The following is a 22874-nucleotide window of genomic DNA, read 5'->3' on the forward strand; positions in this document are numbered from 1 at the left end:
CCTAAAGAGGTCTGAATATGGTTCGTTCCAGAGCGGTTGGAGTCCCTTTGAAGTGTTCACATATGCACACAAAACGCTGACTAATAGGTCTGAGTTGTTTTGGAGGGCTGAAACGGACCAAGTGTGAAAACGCCTACTGCGCCTTTCTGTTCTGTTCAATTCAAATTAATTTTGGGATCCAGTGTTTGCGTTATTTACCAAAATGTGTATATATATATATATATATATATACATATATTGCTTTGACCCAGTAATAATATCATCCCATTTATTTTGGGTCATCAATTAAACTCCAAAAAGCAGTTGATTCTTTTCAGTGTCATTTAATTTTGTAATCTTTCTCATCGGTCAGGGACTTTAAGTATTTATTTGTACAGTGTTCTTTTACTTGTTCACCAAGAACAATATATGGTTAATTTGACCGAGAAATTATACCTCATTATAAAACACTATCGTTCAGACTTTTTTTTTTAACTTTTTTAAATAGTTTATTATCTGTGGGTTTACGTTTAGTTTAGTTGTTAGTTGTTAGTTGTTCCTGTACGAGCCTCCCCCCCCCCTTTAATTCCTGCCTCACATGTTAGGCTCACTGAGACTCAGACAAGGACTACAGAGGACACACTGTTAATCCAGTCACTGCATTGAGTCAGGACACACAAACACACACACACACACACACACACACACACACACACACACACACACACACACACACACATACATGCACACATGCACAGACCTCACTGAAATCAAATTTAGCAGCTGAGCGCTGCGTTGCCTTTGGAATGTGAAGACCACAGTTTGTCCAGAAAAAGCCTGCACATTCATAATTGGATTACTGGAACAATTGGCAGCAATAATTGCAGGGTGAAGGATTAGTTACCCTCAGAAAATTACAGTTAACGCTTCAGTTCTTCTAATTTACGGTATAAAAATCCTCCTGATTGTATTAGAGGATATAATCCCATTCGGATAATTAGTTTATGGTTCAAATAGAGTTTTTTTTCAAAAAAGACATCTTCAATCCCAAATGATGCATTTAAGTGATTCTACTGTGTCTGTGTGTGTGTGAGACTTTCTGCTTGTAAAATACAATTGAAACGATATCACGCCAATGAAAGGCTATCATGTTCGCATGTGAGGATAGAGGATAATCTAGCGTGTGTGTGTGTGTGTGTGGGTGTGCGCACATGTGAATCCATCCAACCGTCAAACCATCTGTCATTGTTTGGAAATACTTTATTTATTCAGCTATTTATTTACAATCACATTGCAAGTATCGAAATAGAAACCACAAACAGCTTTCCATTTTTTTATGATTAACAACACACACACACACACACACACACACACACACACACACACACACACACACACACACACACACACACACACACACACACACACACACACAAATATCAATGTGCACCACTCACCAAACACACAAGATCTCCACTCATTCCAGCACAAGCACAGATAGAGACACAAAGAGAAACAGAACAATAATCAGTAAAAACATGTAACTAAATGCAAAACATTTCACATGGAAAAATCAAGTTTAGACAGTTTGGAAGATATGAGAGTTATCAGGGTAAACAAGAGGAAATCATAAGGAAAGAGGACATAACGAAGAAACACACTTCAGCTCTGCAACAGCAGTTAAGAGCTACTCAAACAGAAAGGATGGATGGGTTTTTTATACTTCTTTCATAGCAAGATACAGGTGTTAAGGAAATACATATTAAAGGGGCGCTTTCCCATTTTTACACATGCAGTTCAATGTACTAATCATAGGGAGAACTCTTAGCCAATGAAAACAGTTGTATAATGTTTTCTTTCACTGTGGAGAAGCTTTTGAACGTCTGACAAAAATAACCCTGATGATGCGCTTGAGACGTTTAACAGAAAGCATGTGTCAAGAAATGGGGGCACTGATAAAGACGCATAAAGACAGATGGTGTCTTCCAGTTGAACTGGGAAGTCGAACTTTTCAAATTGGAAAGTCGGGAGAACCCCTCCCAACCCCAAAAACATGTCTGCTCTAAGCACCAACAGTAGTGAAAGCTGTAGTAATATACTGTTTATTAGCTTATCCGTGTCTCATTAGATCAGTCGTACACACAGCGCTGTCCATCCAATTAGCCTTCAATAATTTCACAACACGTGCACAGCATTTAGCAAACGCGCACACGCTCCAAATACGGAAACGATGCAAAATGAAAAGCACACAAACCCCGAAAAGAAATGCAACAGAAAAACGCTGCATCCAGTTTAGTAACGGAAGTTCTGCAGGCCTCTAGGGGGAGCACTAAGTGGAACAGCTTGACTTTCGACCCCAGAGAGAGAGCGAGAGAGAGAGAGAGAGTGTTGTTTAGGGAACGGGAAGAAAAGTGTAGTAAAGAGGCGACATAAAAAGGTGCATTCATTTTTACGTTTGCCCCTAGTCTTTTACAGTATTATGAAAACAGGTTTACATAGCTACCGTGTTAGAGACTGACTTCTACAAGAGCTTGGTAGCTAACACTAGTTAGCCCATATGTTACTGAAAAGAACACTTATTAAAAATCTAATAAAAAAATTAGGAAAACAAAATATCTCACTCTCTCTGACATAACCTCGCCTTCCATTGTGTAAACTGGATGCGGCGCTTTTCTATTGCATTTGTTTTCAGAGTTTGTGTGCTTTTCATTTTGCATCGTTTCTGTATTTGCAGCGCGTTTGTGTATTTGGTTGTGTTGTGTGTATTTTGCAGCGCGTTTGCTAAATGCTGCGTATGTGTTGTCAAATTAATGAAAATTTTTTCTTAATTTGCTTGTATTTTGTCTATTTGCGTGTGTTTTCTTAAGTTGACACCAAGTTGTCGGCCACCGTAATCTGTGTACATGCTGCTACCGTGTTTGTACATGCAAAATAATATTCCCAGTTCCGACATCCGACTTCCTAGATAAGTGGAACGCAAAGACTGTCAAAGAGTTTCAATATTGGAGGTGTAGTATTCAGGGTTTTTAGGGACTAAAAGTCAGGATATTTTGCTTTGATTTTGACACTTTTTTAATGTCTCTTGTGAGTCTCCCAACTTTATGGAAATGCAATACTAAATTGCCGGAGTACCCCATTTAATATTTAAATAGGTGAGTTATTTGCCTAGTAAGTAAAATGAGGGTAAATGTGCAGCGTACCAGTGTATGCATGAGCTAATGCAAAAACATTTAGCTGCATTGTGCACTGTCAGTTTGTATACATTTGAGGATGTACTCAAAACAATATAAAGCACACATGTAGTCATATAAAGAGATCCCAAAATGAAATATTACAAAATGAATGATGATATGAAACGGAAACAAATTAAAGATTACTTTTCAAGAGGTTATTTCATAATGCCTTCAAATGAAAGAACACCCCTTCTATGCAAATAATGGTGTATACGTGTGTGTGTGTGTGTGTGTGTGTGTGTGTGAGAGAGAGAGTGTGTTTAGCGGATGGGGGCCTTCAGAGCAGCATCCACCTCCTCCTCTTGGCACAGCGAGTGCCACTGGGCCACTGGACGCCTGGGATTGGCCAGCATGTCTGACCAATGGCGTAGCCCGACACCTGAGGCGCCGTAGCCGATCCAGAACTTGCCAATGGCGTCGTTGCTGCCAAGCTTGTCGTAGTCATACACAGTAATTATCACCTGGAGTTTCTGTACGTGGAGACAGCCGAGGAGGAGAAGCTATGGTTAGACCAAATTCCTCTGCATGTACAGTAGGGCTGCACGACATGAGGAAAATTTCTACTAAAGATTATGAAGACTGATATAGTGATTGTGACATGATTCACGATATTGGAGGGAACCATTTTTGTATCATTATTCTTATTTTCATTGAAAAATATTAAAATCTTAATAGGTTGATTTTTGCGAGAATCAGACTGTACCAAACACAGATTTTTTTTCTTTAATCTGTAGGACATGTTTTGTAGGCTTGGATGTCTTTGCAGCACCACAATACTTAATTCAGAATGGTTTGACAAATATTTTGCCTTTGACAAATATTGCACCCCCCCTCCGATTTTGATTTTCCAATGTAAAGAAACAACCCTGATGATGTCACATGGGTTATTTCAGCTTGGGCTTGTGACTTAAACTTTTCATGATAAGCCTGTGTTACAAACTGGAGGTGAAAGAAGTAGGCATTTAGGAGGATATAAGGGTCAGTTGTTGAGATATTTCAGTGTGGACCAAAGTGGTGGACCAACTGACCTGACCCACAGTGCCAGTCCTGAAACCGCTAGCGTGGCTAATAATGCAGCCAGAGGAGTGTAATCTTAATTTGAAACAATTAACTGAATGCACGCTGAATACTGCTTTTATGATGAGCGAGAAGAACAAGTAAATGTCAAAGGAAATGTGTGTTATATTTAACTCAAATGTACAAACCTGGATCATGGAGAAGGGGATCTCAAAGCTAAAACTCTCATTGAAGTAAGGATTCAGAGTGTTTTGTTTGACGGACGTCTTCTTCTTCTTTATTCGCTTCCCATTGTGCTGCAGCACCACCTTAACAAAGGGATCTGAGAGAGAGAGACTACGTCAGGCAGTGGTTCAAGAGAGCCAACAGGAAAACCGTGATGGTAGGTGTCCACTGCCAAGCCTCGTTTGCATGCTTCCCATTCAAAGTCTAAGGGAAGCATGGGCGCAATTCATTTTGGTAGCGTTGCGGCAGCTTTCGGGAAAGCGGGGCGTCGAGTTGACCGTGACTCATTTGCATAAAGATGAATCCAGGCTATTTTATGCAAATAAGGAGCCTGCAGTTCGACTCGTCGTCTCTCAGGAACTCGTGAAAATCTTTTCAACTGACCGTTGTCGATCTGAAATGAAGACAGATTCACCAACTGCATAGTCTATGTCTCCCATAAAAACATCGGTTAACTGTTTTTAGTAAAATAAGAGACGCCATGATGGTCTGTTTTAAAATTTGGGAGCAGACAGCCCCACGTGAAGTATTCTTCCAATTAGCTGCAACCATCGCGGTTGTAGGCGAGTGTAGCCTGTTTTCTTTGCTTGTCAGTGGTCATTGAAAAGAAACTGACAACTGCTAGTAGCGAGCCCACCAACGTGCAATGCTGGGAAGCGGGGCGATGATTGCCGTAAAAATAACGCCACAGTGGACATGAACCATAACTGCCATTCATTAACAGTCTTTAGTACAAGCATGCAGGTAAGTGTGTGTTTTTACCTGACAGTCCTCCAACATCCATCTTCTTCAAGTTCTTGGCTTCCATGATGTTAACTGTTAGCTTACCAGCCGTAGGGACGTAACGAAGGGAAATGCAGATATCACCTAGCTTCTCTTGCTGTGAAGGACATTACATATCCATGGATGAGTTATCATATTGCACTGGGCTTTAGTTGCTTTAAATGTTGGTAATGACGGTTAAATTCATTGTATGTTTCAGTGGATGTCAAAAAAATCATCTACCTCCTCTTTCTCTCCTCCAACCAGATCCTTCCATTCGTGTATTGGCTGTGCAAGGTCTATACTGTTCATGGGAATCTTGATCTCGCCGATGGTGTCATGCTTACCAAAACGGTCAAAGTCAAACACCTGCAGCACCAGAATCTGACCACCCAACTCATTATAGGGTATCTGGAAAGGGATCATATATATATATATATATTAAAAAAAGCTTAAGATGCTTCAATGTTCATGCTGAACAGTTTACAAATGCTACTGATAATATGATCGAAACAATTTCATTGTAAAGTTTACTGTTCATTCATTCATTGCTCTCCAGTATTGATGTACAGACCTTAAAGGTGAAGGTCTCATTGAAGACCGGACAGAGGTTCTTGCGCTGGACTTTGGTCTCAAACTTCTTCTTCTTGTCTGGCAGCATGTAGACTTTGACGTAGGGATCTGAGGTCCCCCCTAAATCCATGGCTGGGAGGTCCTGAGCCTGGAGGATGCCGACTATCAGCTGGAGAAGGACGGAGAGATAAGATTAAGCAAAGATCCACTATACTAAAGAAGCACATTTCAAGCAGCGCCAATGGTATGAAACAGTATGCACTTCCTGTCTCCTAAATGGGCGTGACCTCTTGAAAGTGTAGTTAATGTTGTGTGGATGGATGAAAAGTTGTATTTGTATAATTTATGAATATTTTCTGTTGCTAACATGTAAAAGACATATTTAGCATTGCGGAATAATTTTTTACCACGTTCACCAACGTTAATTGACATTAGCTTATCAGTGTCGCCACATCTCGCGAGAGTTTGTCCCTGACATAGAAATGGGTCGGAACAAAGTTAATTTTCTCCTGATGTGCCATTTTAGTGTCAGCATGTTCAGGAGATATGTGGCTTGTGAAAAATGGCTCCAATATTTACTTCGGTGACTATGAGGCGAAAGAATTGGTCATAATCTGCGTTCACGTTCACTTCTCCCATTGGAATCAATACACTCAGGACCTGCCGCTAGTCTCCTAAAGAGGCGTGGCAGTGGAGAAACCCACGTGACACAGATAGAGGAAATTACTCTGAGTTGGGGCGTCAGTTCTAAACTGTGTCTGGTTTAAGCATTCCTGGGTCCTAAATCCTAAAATGTTTTCAGAATAAAGGGTGCCATCTTTACTGGGTCCTTCCATGGTTTGGGCTCATTAATTCTTTTGTTTCTGTGTTTGGGAGGTTTGATATTGGTGTGTGCTTGCAAAATACTACGTGCAGGTGTGTGTATTGGGTGTACCTGGTTATCAGTAAAGTTATAGTCCAGTGAGTACTCCAGTTTGCCAAGGTTTTCCTTCTCCTCATCTTCCTTCCCTTCCTCTCCCTCCTGGAAGAAACACAGCATAGTTAGCCGTTAACAGACAACAGTATTAAGGTCACACATTTCAAAAGACGTCAATATTGACCATACAGTGAAAATGACATGATAGGAAAATGTCTTGGGTCTTAAAAATACACTATGGAGAAATATTTTAATGAGCGGGCCCCCATTTTCTTTGTCAAAATGTCAAAAAAAAAGTTTTAATCAAAAATTGCCTTTGCAATGTTTAATGAGCATGAAATGCATTCATGTATTTTGGTGAGTAACACTGAATGTTAACACTACTATAGTTTGTATAGTTTGTTTACAAGAAAACTCCACATGGCACATTTATGGTTCCACTGTAGTTTCCTTTTCAAAAAGAAAAGAAATTCCAGCACACACTTTTCACCTCTGCATTTGGATTATTTGGTCGGTTTTGGTTGTTTTTTACTGACCAAATAAACCAAATGCAGAGATGAAAAGTGTGTGCTGGAATTGTATTTCTTTTTTAAATGGATCTTTGGGGGGAAATAATTCCCTGCACCACAAAAGAGACAAAATAAGTGGTGTGCATGTTGCTTTCTACTCATCCACTGTGGTTTCCCACATAATAGCCACCCTTTGAAGATCATACTGTTGTGAATAATGTTACATTCCACATTCCATTTTGTGAGTCTGAAGAAAGTCACTCTCGTCCGTTTTATGTGTATCCGAAATTGCAACACTGTTATCCTTTCCTTTCCTGATCGGATTGTTTCACAACACATACTATCAGTAATCACGGACAAGCATTAGGCCTATAAGCATTGATAAAAAAAAATACTAATGGTTTTATCCTTTTGGTTTTGCCAACAAGTAAAGGTTTTACATAAGTATTTGAAATAATCTATATTTTATATTTTATTCTTGTTACTACAAGCTTCTGCAATCCCAAAGGAACAGCAGCTGTTACTCTGTCATCCATGTTGGCTTTTGTGCCCAGTTTAAGCTGTCAATTCGTGACTACTAGTCTCAACATGGATAAAAGCCAAACAGCTGTGGACTGTGAAGCAGTGTTTGCAATCAGATACAAACAGTGGAGCTCTAACTGCTGCTAACTCTATCTGTTGGCCTGTGGAGAGCGTAGTCAGCCATGTACTGTTACACATGTCCCCAGTTGCATCTTTTCACCTGCCTTTAAGGAGTAGTTCATTTTAAGAAATATGCCTATTTGCTTTCTTGCCAAGAGTTAATTGAGAAGATCAATGCTACACTCATGTCTGCACATCAGCCAGCAGTTGGTTAGCTTAGCATAAAGGGGAAAAACAGCTAGCCTAGCTCTGTCCAAAAGTATCAAAAACCACCTACCAGCACCAGCATTCTGTACCTTTGGACAGAGCTGTTCCCCCCTGTTTCAAGTCTTCATTCCAAGCTAAGCTAACCAGCTGCTGGCTGTAGCTACATATTTATCCTATAAAACACATGAAAAATTAATCTTCTCATCTAACTATCTGCAAAAAAAGAGAAAAAGAATATTTCCCAAAATGTCAAGCTATACCTTAAAAACAAATAATGGGAACTGTATTCTGGCTTGTACCCGCAATGTTTTTCTTAAAGCTATAGTGCGTAGGTTCTGTCGCCCCCATGAGGAATTCTAAGTAACGACAACAACACTGTTGGTGCATCCGCATGACGCAAGCCTTAAGACTCTGACAAACCAATCCGATGGCCGACCTTCGGCAGAAAAGGCAGTTGGACTGACTGCCTCCCCGAGTTGGTCAAAAAAGTGCCTTGGAACACATCGAAGCGACACAGACTTGAGCGTACATTCTGTGCGTGCGCGAGACGTAATACGTCTCCATAGCAGCAGGCGGCGCTATTCTGTATTGTCGCCCAAAAAATGAAAACCGGCAGCTGATTAGATGAACGCATCACGTGGATCTGGCTGCTCCCGGATTTTACAACCGGGCATAATGGTGGCTTCGTTCGGAGTACGATCCCATATTTTACGAAGGTAGTTCACCAAAACGTGTTTCTGAAAACATTTTAAGCGAGAAATAGACCATGCAGTTGCTGAATCTGTCTTCATTTCAGATTGACAAAGGTCAGTTTAAAATATTTTCGTCAGATTTTGAGAGGCATTAGTCAGGCTCATCCCGCTCGTCATTTCCGGGTTAGCGCTCCACCAATCAGATTGGCCATTGAGTCCGACTGCCTGCCTCCTGATTCAACATGTCAAATTGGCCCAAATGAAGTCTGACGGCTCCTCCGACTAACGACGGCACAAAACACACCGAACACTCAAGTCACTGACCTCGCCAGACTGTCCCACGGCCGATAATCGGGTTGGTGTGTCAGGGCCTTTAGGTGATTGTGCACCACTCCCACCCCACCTCCACGCAGTTGCTAGTATTATTTATCCCATCAAATCAAGGAGGACAGAGAGGATTCAAAAAAACATGGACTTTTTAGAAGAGGTAATTATCATGTCCTTTTCATCTCCAAAAACGCTACATCACTCGAGCTTCTGCGCTCAAAAGTTGCCTGACTACACCATTTTGTAAACATAGCCATACTGAGAAATACAGAGAGCTGTGTGGAGCTGATAGTCTTAATTAGCTTTGTATCAACTTATTTGGCAATGGCTTGAATGTAACAGATGTTCATTAAAATAAAATAGTTGCGCACTATAGCTTTAAACTATAATTACCAATTACTCTCAACCTCAACTGTTAACTTTTTACCAGGTGAATGAGTGAAACCATAGAAACTGCTTACTTGAGAAAATCTGTGTAGTAGAAAACATTTAGGAAAAAAAACCGAATTTCTCAGGGAATCTCAGGAATCCACGTGGCAGAACCCCTGTACGCCATTTCTCACCTTCTTATCATCTCCATCCTCTCCATCTTTGTCCTTCTTCCTGCGCCCTCGTCCTGCCTTCCTCTCTCGGACCTTCTTGGGCTTCTTGGCACCGAAGCACTTCTTGTAGATGCAGAATCCCATGCAGGCGATAAGGGCAAGGACTACAACCACAATGGCTCCCACCGCCCACATGGGCACTGAAGAAAGGAGGAGAAAGGCATGTTTGCACCGTGTAGTTTTATAGGAAACAACAGTGACACTGCCTACTGAGGTGAACTGGACTTGTGAGGCATTTTGGAAAAGCAATTTCTAAACAATGTAAGATTGTTGTCATGTAAAAACCTTCTTTGGTTGTAAATAAGTTTGAAGTATTTTAGCCATGCTAGCATTGTGGCTATGTGGATGGCAATGCCACTCTGTCTGTTAATTGGCTACTGCTGGTCTAGTCTGAAATATTTCAACAAGAATTTAAAGGATTAGCATGGCATTTTGGGTAGACGGTAGACGACTGACGGACAACACCCTTTGGACAGCACGGGAAAAAACTATGCTATGTGCTACTTCTGCTATGGTGATGTTATATTGTTTACAAAGAATGGAATTAGATACAATTATTTTGTGTCTTTTCTTTTATGCAATTATTGTTGTAATGCATGTAGCTTCTTGTAATATCTCTGTAGGATTCCATGCTCTGATCACATAATTCCGTGTGTTGTTGCAACTTTAGCTTCTTGTTGTCCAGATCGGCCATGTTTTTTTTCTTTGTTTGAGGGAGCTTCGTAATATCAGGTAGTAAATGCTGTCATGGAGTACAGCAAAAAGTTAAAATATTTCAACTTTGAATTGCAACGCTGTCTACCGTTGCCATAGTCTATATCCACGACGTTTCACTTCAGGGATTGTTCAGGTGCCGCTGGAAATTCCGTTGGATGTCCCTCATTTCATCCGGATATCCGTTACCTTCCACTTTCTTTGTGTTGTAATTCTAAACTATGGTGGATTTCTGAGGACTATGGTTAACTGCTCCTCAGATCTCTGCAGGGTAAATCCAGACAGCTAGCTAGACTATCTGTCCAATCTGAGTTTTCTGTTGCACGACTAAAACAACTTTTGAACGTACACATGTTCCACCAAAACAAGTTCCTTCCCAAGGCTATTTTGCAGAGCACCATCGCCTAGCGCCGGCCAAGATGGTTGTGATTGGTTTAAAGTGCCAATGAACCAGAGCGCGCTTTTCTCCCATCCCGGAATGCTGTGCGGACTAACTGAGACCATCATGGCAACGGGTGGAGTATACATGCTGCCTCCTGTTTACCCCGGCACGTGCATGCCCAGTATACGAGAATGTTGATGATATATGCTGTTTGGATGTTTTAGTTTAAACACAAATTAGTTCTTCTATTGGAGACCCTCCTCCGCAGCGCTGTGGAGGAGGGTCTGGCAATGCAAGACTACCGCTGCCAGTATTTTCTGCTGGCCTCGCCTAATTTTAGCGCCCTGCTCTCGCCCATTAAAATGATATCTGGTTTGCCGTCTATGATCTGTCGGAATCCATGCATAGTCTTGTTTCATAAATTGAAGCTTAAACCTGCAATAACTAATGTTTTTTCAGTAATGACAATTAATTTTAGCGCCCTGCTCTCGCCCATTAAAATGATATCTGGTTTGCCGTCTATGATCTGCCTGAATCCATGCATAGTCTTGTTTCATAAATTGAAGCTCAAACCTGCAATAACTAATGTTTTTTGGCCACTTTAGAGCAGCAAAAACATTTGCTCTGTTTTTGGTCTTTGTCAACAGCTCTTCAGCTAAAAAGTCAAAATGCTCCACAGCTAACTGTGTATGTCTGCTGAGCAGGTAGTGTACAGTGGGTTTTTAGAGCTTTTTAGCTGAAAACAGCTGCCTGCTGCGGCCGACAACATCGCTACAAGAGTAGTGAGAGTGAGCCAAAAAAGTAAAGTTGCAGCCGGACAGCTAAATAAGGATCCTAAACTCTAAAATGGGGGGGAGCTGCAGATTCTGGTGATAATTCTCTGTAGTTTCATCTCTACGAGCGATCCCTTTCACATAGTAATTTCATACATTGTTATTGTAAAAACATCAATTATAACTGCTTTGAACCATTGGGTCACCACTGTTGGATGAGCAAAATCTCTTACATATGAAAGACTATTCGATCATTTCTAACGTTTTTTCAAATTCCTGAAAAGTTCACATAGGGGTAGAACATTTTCAGTGTCGGGTATGCCTTTAAAATGGTGGGGATTCAGCCTGAAGACCATGATTAATTGCAGTGCGATACAAAAGTTTATTTGCGTAAAAAGCAGAGATGGGGACTCGAGTCTGAGACTCGGACTCGAGTCGCACTTAAGTCGCACAAACAGCTGACTTCAGACTTGACTCGGACTCGACCCAAAAGACTTCAGACTCGAGCTTCGAGACTCGTCAACAACATGTTTTCATGCAATTATTGCTTTTTGAAATCTAAATTCATTCATGTATTTCTATTTTCTTTTATTGCCGCATATACGGGGAAACGTATGACGAGCCTCATGTCCCCTGCCCGCCATGATGTGCAACGTAACGCATGCGTTATGCCTTATGTGCGTGCACTCACATAAAACAAAATACATTGACGATGGCGACACCAAGTCCTCCCGGAGTTGTGCCTTTTGTCATTAGTTTTGCTTTCAATAACTTGGTAAACAGTGGCAGTAAGCCAACAGCTAAATGCAAGGGGTGTGGCACCGGATCAACAACGTCGAACTTCATCAGGCATCTCAAAACACACCTAAATAGGTCAGTCACTCACACGCTAATGTGAAAGAGACGTTACATTTAGCATATATCGTCACAGGTAACAAGCTAACCATCGCAAAGTGCTAATGCTGGGAACATGCACATTGTATCTTTACGTTAGCAGTTGCTGAGGCTCAGACATCCATGGCGCACAGGAGGCGGGACGCACGGATCCATCTCCCCAGGAACAAACGCAGTGTCGGGTGGGCAAACTCATGTGAAGCGTAATTGATCCCGTGGATGATTTGTAGGCTATTAAGTGAACAAGGTGTACCCGGTCCACCAAACACTGGGCCGTCTTAACTGTCTTAATTCTGCACATATTTCTATTGCTGTAGTCCACAGGTAACAAGCTAACCATCGCAAAGTGTTGTGCTAATGCTGGGAACAGGCAGATTGTAGTACAGTAGTTGTATCCATATGATGACAGACTTAGGTTAATATTTCACCAGGTCCGAGGTCTAGAGGGATGTGTTAAGTAGACCCCATAAAGTTATCCTACAACTGATTTTGATACTGTACTGTCTGGATGGTAGCTACAGGACATGCTTTGAATTCATGAGATTTAACAGTACAGTGTTAGGGACAGATCAGATGGCCAGAGACTTGAGACTTGACTTGGACTCGAGCTCAAAGACTTGAGACTCGACTTGGACTTCCAAAAAATGACTTTTGAACATCTCTGGTAGAAAGTCAAATGTATCACTTATTTTCTTATAAAGAGTTTATACCGGTATTAGTGTTATTGTTTTTTTAATCATTTATAACTTTTCATATTTAAATTTTTTTGGGCGTAAGTGGGCTTCCATACCATTGGCTAAGAAGCCCAAGAGTGTACAAAGTGTTTTTTTTAGCTCGTGAAGGGTGTGTCTCCATAATACTACACTCCTCTACTATAACGTCTGTTGAACTTCTCTTGCAGAAGGCATTTAAACCTTGGTTCAATACACAGCCATTTTTCGCCATCTGTAGAAGACACACATGAATGGTACAAGACAAGAGATGACTTACTCTTGAGTTTATGATCTTGAAGAGCAGAGCAGAGTGGTCACATGAAGATATGAGAGAGGACAGAATAGAGACATGAAAAACATGAGAATTGAAAATGAGATGACATGATGGCTTGCTGATGGTATGTAGGTAATAGATTGATTCTTTTTTAGTTTGCATGTGTCTGTGGGTCTATGCATACACAGGTTCATCTGCTAAACTGGCTTTAATATTTAACCGACTAGAACAACATTGAAAATACATCGCCACACAAGCACTTGGGGACTCACTGGGGGATTTAATTTTTCACTTTGTTAAGTGTCTGTGTGTGTGTGTGTGTGTGTGTGTGTGTGTGTGTGTGTGTGTGTGTGTGTGTGTGTGTGTGTGTGTGTGTGTGTGTTTGTGCTCACTTGGCAGGTGCGTGAGCTCATTGAAGAACTTGCTCTTCATGCTGGCGAACTGGTGGTTGGAGCGGTGCGATGGGGATGAGTGAATTGGAGGGTGCTCCCGCTCCTCCTCCTCGGCCGCCCTGCGGAGTCGCGCCCCGGTCAAGCTGACCAATCGCATCTCTGCTCTGTGAAATCAAAGGAGAGCAGACAACAAACGGTCAGCAACTTTGTAATCAATTGCGGTGACATTAAAACTTCAACAAAGAGCTAACAACACATTTGTTCTCTCTCAGATGTGTCCTTCATTTAAACATCATGCTATTTGACCTTTCACCTGGCTTTAATCTCTTTAATTCTCTCTCGCTCGCTTCACTCTCATGCCTCTCACTATTTATTCACTCTTTAGTTTTAAGCTTTAAGCTCACAAAGACAAACTATACTCATAAAGGGACAAAGGTTTTTATTTTATTGAGGTTTTACTGAAAAAGAAATAGATACATGGTGAGGAAATCCAGTGGTAAAGGAAGTACTCAATTTTTTTTTAACTTTAGTTAAAGTAGTAATACCATAATGTAAAAATAATCTTGCATTCAAAATGTAACATGTATTCAGCATTTAAATGTCATCACTTGTTGAGATGAAGTTAATTCTAGCTGCTTTATGTTGGGTAGTTTAATCTGTAACAGTGGTTAGCTAATCATATCTTTATATATATTTTTATATATTTATCATATTATATTTGTAACAAAACTCTCAAACTGCAGAGTAGCATGTCATTTGTACAATATTATCCCCTAAATTGTAGTAGGGCAGAAGTATAATGTAGCATAAAATAGAATTAAGGATGGAAGTCAAGTGCCTTTATAATTCTACTTAAATACAGTACTTTAGCCTACATTAAAAATACTTTAGCCTACTTACGCAAAAGTTTCAGGCGAAAGTAATACAATATGTTTTGGACTATACATTTTAAAAACATGATTTTAAAGTATATAATTCAGGGAGAGGGTTAAAAACACAAATGCCCTAACCTAATTATTAAGTAAAATAACTACATGATGTTTTTTGTGAGTGGGAAAAAATTTTCACGTAAGCCTCCAACTTGTAGTTCAGAGTCGGAGAAATTGGAGAAATTCTTGACGCCAACAATATCTCCCACATGGTGATAAGAACTACAGACATGTCAACAAACTGTTGGTAGAATGGCTGAAAATGCACAGGCAGTTTTATCAAAATAAAATCCAATAATAACACTCAATACAATTGATTCAACTAATTCTATAGGAGCTATAATTACACTTTTACACTGGTTTTGTAAGGAACTGCTACAAATACGGAAGACTACAAAAGTAGATAATTTAGGCTATTTATCTATCTATGTGGCTACAAGGTTAGCACTGGGGCTAACCACTTTAAAATAATGCACAACACTTCCAAGTCAGAATAAAGGATGTTTTTCCTGTTCTTCCCATTCTGACAGCATTGTGTGAACGCACAATAGGTACTTCACATGCTAGTTCTTTAGCAAACTGACTAGCAAACAACCAGTCACTGGCTGGATAGCTTTTTGGCTAACGTTTAACCAGAGATGTAAAGTGTACAACTTAAAAATGTTCAATCACAACCCTCCCCAGTTACCAGTGGTGTTCCCCAGGGCTCAGTCCTGTCCACCAAACCCACTTCCCTTCTCCCGCCGTCTTCCCGGTCGGACTGTTTAGATTAAGTTAAAACCTGGTTCACTCATAACTTCCTCAAACAAAACAGTAACGAAACAGAAATTCTCCTTATTGGCTCCAAATCCACTCTAGCAAAATGTCCCAATTTCTCACTCTTCATCGACAATTCCAAAGTCCCCTCTTCCACTCAGGTGAAGAGCCTCAGTGTCATCCTCAATAGCACGCTTTCTTTTGAAAAACACATCAATAATCTCACCCGGTCTGCTTACTTTCACTTCGCACCATACACCGCCTTCGTCCATCACTTACACCCACACACTTCCCGTATTGATTATTGTAACTCCCTCCTCTCTGGTCTACCCTACAAGTCCATCCATAAACTCCAATTGGTCCAAAACTCACCTGCCCGTATTATCACCAGAACCCCAACAACTGAACAACAACGTTACTCCACTCCTTAAACAACTGCACTGGCTCCCTGTCCAATACTGTATTGACTTTAAGATTCTTCTTCTCACCTTCAAAGCCCTCCATAATCTCGCTCCGCCATACCTCTCTGAACTCCTTTAGCCCTACACTCCATCCCGAACACTCCAATCCTCCTCTTCCTCACTGCTTTTCACTCCTTCTGCCCGCCTGTCCACAATGGGGTTTAGAGCCTTCAGCCATTCTGCTCCTCGTCTTTGGAACTCCCTCCAGCTATCCATCCGTACTAGAGTCTCTACCCACCTTTAAAACCTCCCTCAAAACCCACCTTTTCCGAAAGGCCTACCCCACGTGACCCCACTCTCCATCAAAATAATGGATCGATTGCTTTATTTTAATTTTCTATCTCAATCTTTTAAATGCGTTTGTTAACTGTATTTTTGCTTGTTTTAACTGTAAGGTCCTCGAGTGCTATGAAAGGCGCCCATAAATAAAATGTATTATTATTATTATTATTATTATTCCTTGTCCTGCAAATAGTGAAAACAGCTATGAACGTGTTGTTTAAACGCTCTGGCCAGCAAAATACAACACATCTCCTATGTAGCGTCCATGTAGTTTCCACATAAAGACTTAAAGCTCATGAACACACCTAAGGACCATTTACACAGCACACATTTTGACTGGTCATAGCAGGAAGCACAGGTGTTACTAATAACATTAACGAGGCTCTGTTTTTTTTTTTTTTTATTTAAATGTCAGCCATGACAGTGTGACAATGAGCAAGCACAACATTAGGACCCTGAAACTGAAGGAGCTAATTGGAATTCAATCATCACTCATTTTATTATTTACACCTCTACTTTTTCTACTGTAGCATGTCAAATTTCTTCTGCCTATTAAGTACACAATCCCAATACAAAGACAATCTTAACAAAATGGAAATTAGAATTTGTAAAAAAAAAAAAATATTCCTCCTTTGTTTTATTTCCAAACCCCATGTTGAAAGATATTAGTTTAACTCTTTAACGAGGCATAATGTGAATTTATCTCAGGCTTAAAAGGTGTATAAAGTGAAACTAGAAAACATACCTTCTGCCAAATCCCTGCCTGTGGCCCTGGGTAGAAGCAATAAAATAATCATGAGAATCTCTTAAGGACTTCTGTGCCCTGTAAAGAGTTCAGCTTGTCAGTTGTTGCACACAGGCTGACATTTAAACACACATATGCCCCACCCACGGTGGACATCCCTCTGTCGCTGCACAGCGATGTAACAGGATTAATTGCCAAAGGTAATCCAAAAATCCCTCGGCTTTAACAAATTGAGTACAGTTTGCCTCTCTGCATCTCCTCCCCTTTCTCCGCCCATCCCACCATTATCTCTCCTTCCTCCCTCTCTTCTGTTGTCCCCGTCTGTCTGTTATTTATCCTCCCTCGTGACAGCTGGAATAAAGACCTTCACACATAGACGTACACATCATATTCACAAAATGAGATGTGATTCAGGTGGCGAGCTGTGTTACATCAACCCTTTTACCTCCCTGGACTGCATGAGCAGAGGATTAGAGAGGGGGACCTGAGTGTGTCAGTGTGTGTGGTAGCTAGCTAGCTGAGCTTAGTTAGGATAGATAGATAGATAGATAGATAGATAGATAGATAGATAGATAGATAGATAGATAAACAGGGGAGATAGGGGGAAACAGCTAGCCTGGCAGTGATAAAAGCAAATCAAAATCAAATAAAACAATAACAACATTTCTTGACCAGGCACAGTAACTTCCTGGAGTCTTTGGTAGTTGCCTGGCAACAGCCCAGAGCCAAGAAATACTGCGACAGGGGTCTGCCACAACCCACTGTAAAATGGCCAATTTTCATTTCACTGCAAGTTTTGCACAGATGTACAAATGATATAGTTGTTAGTGAGCTTTAGAAATGCAGGTAGGCAGATTTGGTTTACTTTAGACAGAGCCAGCTTAGCTGTTTTCCCCCTTGTTTCTGTTGTCTTTATGCTATCGAAAACAGCTAACTGCTGCCAGGTTTTAAGCCGAGTTTTGAGCCAAAAGCGATCTCCGTGCACGCAAGTGTTTTTAGCTCCAGTAGAAGAACTAATCTGCGTTTCAACTAACATGCCCAAACAGCATATATCATCAACATTCTTGTATACTGAGCATGCGTATAAACAGGAGACAGCATGTATACACCACGCGTTGCTGGTAGTTGCCATGGTAGTCTCGCTTTGCCAGACCATCAACACGCTTTGGAGCAGAGGAGGGTCTGGCTAGTCCACACAGCATTCCGGGATGGGAAAAAAATGTGCTCTGGTTTACTGACATTTCTTTAAACCAATCACAATCGTCGTGGGCGGTGCTAAGCTCCGCACGGAGCTGCTGTGAAATAAAATAATCGAGAAAACTCAGATTGGACAGATAGTCTAGCTAGCTGTCTGGATTTACCCTGCAGAGATCTGAGGAGCAGTTAACCATAGTCCTCATAAATCCACCAGAGTTTAAAATTCCAACACAAAGGACATCGGTGAAAATACATGCATCCGGCGGAATTTCCTGCGGCACCGCAACAATCCCGGAAGTGGAACGTCAAGGATATAGACTATTGCCATGGTAACGTTAGTAGCTTAGTCTCAGAGAATGAGACGTCATGACCAATAAGACCCAATCAGGCAGCGAAACATTGGCGTCAGTGTCGGTGTTGCCAAAGGTCTCTGTTTGCGGCCACAACCCCGCAGATTCCAAACCAAAACGGGTCTCATCATCTGACCCATTGGATACATACACACAGACAACAGCCTTTTAGACACATCCTTGGTATTTTCACAGTAGTGGGTTTTTTTTAATGAATTTGCACTGCTGAAATCCACAAATTTAATTGACATACATTTCATGCTACACACTGATACCATATCATGAAGATATATGGCAGACGGAAGCTAGGTCTGGTGTTTTACTCTCCATTACATCCCTGATGGTCAGGGTTTGACTGATAAGGGATTGTTTTCAATTCAGTAGCATTTTGTGTCTTTATGCAGTATTGTAGGGTGGGAAAAAAAAAGCATTGACACTTGCATATATGTTGTATGGCAGAATTCACTTTGTGTAGTGCCAAATATGTCCATAATAGGTATGGTTTAATCTGATCATTTTAATGGCCAATGAATACAAGTATGCACTGTAACTCTCTGAGTGCAAAACCCCTGAAACATTTTTGAACAAGCAGCCAATATACAAAATAAAATACAATTAAATGAATTAAAATAGCTAAATGGACCTCAATCATATCAAATAAATACCGTATAAATACCCACTGAACTCTTTGTCATTCTGCTGTTTCTGCCCGGACTCTGCATGTTGCATAATGACATTTTAGTTCAAGTTCAGGACACCCCAAAATCAGGATGATGACCACAGTTGTTATCTGGGTCACAGCAGATTAAGGCTGTACCGCTGCCAAAATCTTACATCAGTGAGTCAGAAACCTGATCAGGTTGATGAAGGAATACGTGTCTCTGTCCGGATATTGCACGATGGGGAAATCACACTGCTTATATGTGAAAACTCCCAACAAATATACTATTTTGCATCCTGGTTCGTAGTTTGGACAACCAAAGATTAGAAGACAAAATGAGAGGAAAGAGCAATATGTGGTGAGGTTGCTCTGGGGTAAAAAGAATGCAATGAATCTGGTTCAAAGCTAAATTAGAAAATGTTTAGGTTCTTAAAAGCAAAGGCTATAAAAAAACTACTGCTACAGACAAAAAGGTCTGTCAACAGGGACATGGTTTGTCAAAATATGACAACAACCTTTTATATTAACATACTGTAGGAAATAACAGTGTTTGACATATTAAACAAAGCTCACATCATGAACAATAAAACGTGAGTCGTTGTGTGACAAAGATCCACCAACGCATGCAAAGTAATGGCACAAAAAGCTGAGAGAGAAGGTTAAAAAAGAGAAAAGAAAGCATTAAAAAACACACTGTATTTTATCTTTCAACCATAAAGCAAAGACTTCGGGGGTTCAAATGCATTCAGTGGGTGGCATTTTACTGGTTAAAGCTGAAGAAACTAGCACTTTAACTTAATTATAACAGAGCCATCATTAATGTTATTAGTAACACCTGTGCATTTCCTGCCATGACCAGTCAAAATGTGTGCTGTGTAAATGTTCCATGAGTGTCAATGGAATGTCCTCATATACAGTATGTATGACTGTGTGTGTGTGTGTGTGTGTGTGTGTGTGTGTGTGTGTGTGTGTGTGCGTGCGTGCGTGCGTGCGTGCGTGTGCTTTACATTATGCCACTTTGGATGTTTACTCTTGATCTCCTTTATGGAACAATTTACAGTATTGTGGTGAAAATCAAAGCTTGATTGGAAGCTTTCAGACACATCTCGGTGTCTCTATCTCATATAACACTTACTGCAAAACCAAAATGTCATTCCTGGAGGAGCAAGAGACCATGGACAGCAATGTGTTCACTCTGAAGACTGCTGCATGTAGTTCTTAGGGGCTCTATTTTTAGCAATACTACACGGACAGACAGACAGACCGACAGACAGACAGACAGAAATAAATAAATTCACAATTACTGTACCATTAGCCTATAAACATGGCTGTGCCTGTGATTATGAGTTTGCCTTTTTAATCCTCATATCAGGCAATTTAATTTGACCTGTGGTGACCTGTAAAAGTGATGCTGCTTGATCATTTTAGACAAGATAACTGCAGTTAAAATTAAGGCTTTCGACTGTTTGCTGTAGATTTGCAGCTTTGTACAAAAAGCCACAAGCGCCAAGACACCTCACAGTAGCCTTTGTCAAGGTGCAAACAACCATCACCAAGCTGCAGGATTTAAAGATTATAATACCGGACACAATGTCAAAAAAACTTCATATAGGCAGTAGATGGAAACATCAGTATTGCGGGTGATTGCACGTGAACACAGACTCTGTAAATAGCCGTGCATAAGCCTCCCATAATCCACTTCGACTAATCTTTGCCAGGTTTGGAAAACATCCTGCACAATGAGTAAAATCAAATGTTTCTCTCCTGCAGGAACTTTCACAACGAAATGCATTCGTCAAATGATAGAGAATGAAATCAAAATTAGCTTTAAAGTACAAAATCAAATAGATTAGATTAACCTTGTGCTCCTTGTGAGCATAGCTGCCTCTTAACAGATTTACGGAACGACTGTAATACACGGAGAGAGATGAAACTGCAGCTGAAATTAGTCATTAATGGAAAATGAATCATGTTTCATGATCAAGTCATTTTCAAGTACATATTTGTTGTTCTTCCTATTTAACCTGCTATTAAACCAGCATGTGTCCCTTTTTTTTTTCCAGGACTGTGTTAAAGTAAAGTGATTTAAATACCGGCTGTTAGGAGGTTTGGGGAACGGGTTAAGGGAATGAGCTTATTTTTCCTGGTATCTTTTGTACGTTATGCAGACACTGCACAATTTGTGTATTTGATTAAAAATGAATTTAAAAAAAATAATTCAGGAAAAAAGCATTTGTTGTTTCAAGCATATTGAATGCAATGGTTTGCTTGCCAGCTCTGTTTCTCTGTTTTCAATTAATTGTAAATTGAATACGTTTTTTTTTTTACTGTTTGTCTGAACACCCCCACATAAAACACATAATTTGGCCATGGTAACTAATGAGCTAATAACTCTAAAATAATACACAGCAAAAACAGAGTATAACTCACCTTTTTAGTGTCACTCCCTTCCTTTGGTTGTTATTTTATTTATGTTTTGCATCCAAATGTGCTCTAGATAAATCCACCACCACTGACTGATTAGAAGTCGTTGCACATAACACCCCCTCTCTCTTCCCCCTCCCCCTTCTGTGTTAATCTCCACAATATCCCTCACTGCCAACGACTTACTGTCCACCTACACTGCAAAAAAAAGTCTATCTTCAAGAGACAGTTCATCTAACACTATCCCTTTAAGTCTCATTTCTCTTAATATTCTGGTACTTTGTTTTCAGATACAAGTGTCACTCTGTTGAAAAAGTGAATTTAATACAAATCAGAAAGACTTGCGTTTCAGTAGGTTAAATTGTTTTAACCCACTTGTAATTTTTTAACTGAAATTTAAGATTTGTAAACTCAACAGCTATCGTCTAACTTTATTTATATTGCAGCTTTAAAAACAGAGTTTACAAAGTGATTTAACAGACAAAAGCTAGGCAAACGCAGGATATCAAGAAGTCAATATAACAATGAAGGTCATAGTATAGTATGTTGAAATAAGTCATAAAAAAGTCATTGTGAAGTATGTTGAAAAAAGTCATAAAGAGTAAAAGTATGGTATGTGGAAAAAAGTCATAAAAAGTCATAGTATAGCATGTCGAAAAAATGATTAAAAGAAATCATAGTATAGTATGTGTAAAAAAAAAGTCATAGCATAAAATGTTAAAAAAAAAAGTCATGAAAAAGGCATGGTATAGTATGCTGAAAAAGTTATAAAAAAGTTATAGTATGTCAAAAGAAATCATAAAAATGTCATAGTATAGCATGTTGAAAAATACTTAAAAAGGCAAAGTAAATCAAGTCGAAAAAAGTCAGAAAGAGGTCATAATAAAGCATGTCAAAAAAGGTCAGAAAGAGGTCATAGTATAGTATGTTGAAAAAGTAAAAATGTCATAGTATAGTATGTCGAAATATAGTCATGAAAAGGACATAGCATACAATGTTGAAAAAGTCATAAAAAGACATAGTATAGTATGTCAAAGAAAGGCATAAGAAATTCATAGTATAGTATGTCGAAAAAAGTCATAGTATAGCATGTTGAAAAAGTCTTAAAAAGACATAGTGTAGTTTGGTGAAAAAGTCATAGTATAGTATGTCGAAATAAAAGTCATAAGAAAGTAAGAGTATAGCATGTAGAAAAAATTCATAAAAAGTCATGTCGAAAAAGTTATGGTATAATATGCTGAAA

At 39.9% G+C, this 22874-nt stretch overlaps 1 protein-coding gene across 2 annotated transcripts; it reads right to left on the reverse strand.

Annotated features, from left to right (window-relative positions):
- Window positions 1-1221: 1221 nt before the first annotated feature.
- Window positions 1222-21732, reverse strand: syt5a (synaptotagmin Va). 2 transcript variants are annotated; one of them, XM_078270097.1, is made up of 11 exons: window positions 21638-21732; window positions 17000-17025; window positions 13827-13990; window positions 13438-13452; window positions 9646-9824; window positions 6724-6810; window positions 5791-5958; window positions 5460-5627; window positions 5217-5334; window positions 4418-4551; window positions 1222-3682 (listed from the first exon to the last, which is right to left on the reverse strand). In XM_078270097.1, the coding sequence occupies exons 3-11, from the start codon at window positions 13981-13983 to the stop codon at window positions 3473-3475; spliced, it is 1236 nt and encodes a 411-aa protein (XP_078126223.1). In that variant the 5' UTR covers window positions 13984-13990; window positions 17000-17025; window positions 21638-21732; the 3' UTR covers window positions 1222-3472. The 2 variants fall into 2 exon arrangements, with proteins under 2 accessions (XP_078126223.1, XP_078126224.1); XM_078270098.1 differs by lacking the exon at window positions 17000-17025.
- Between the last annotated feature and the right edge of the window lie 1142 nt (window positions 21733-22874).

The sequence above is a fragment of the Sander vitreus genome, chromosome 15 (genome assembly GCF_031162955.1).
Source record: "Sander vitreus isolate 19-12246 chromosome 15, sanVit1, whole genome shotgun sequence".
Classification (NCBI taxonomy): Eukaryota; Metazoa; Chordata; class Actinopteri; order Perciformes; family Percidae; genus Sander; species Sander vitreus.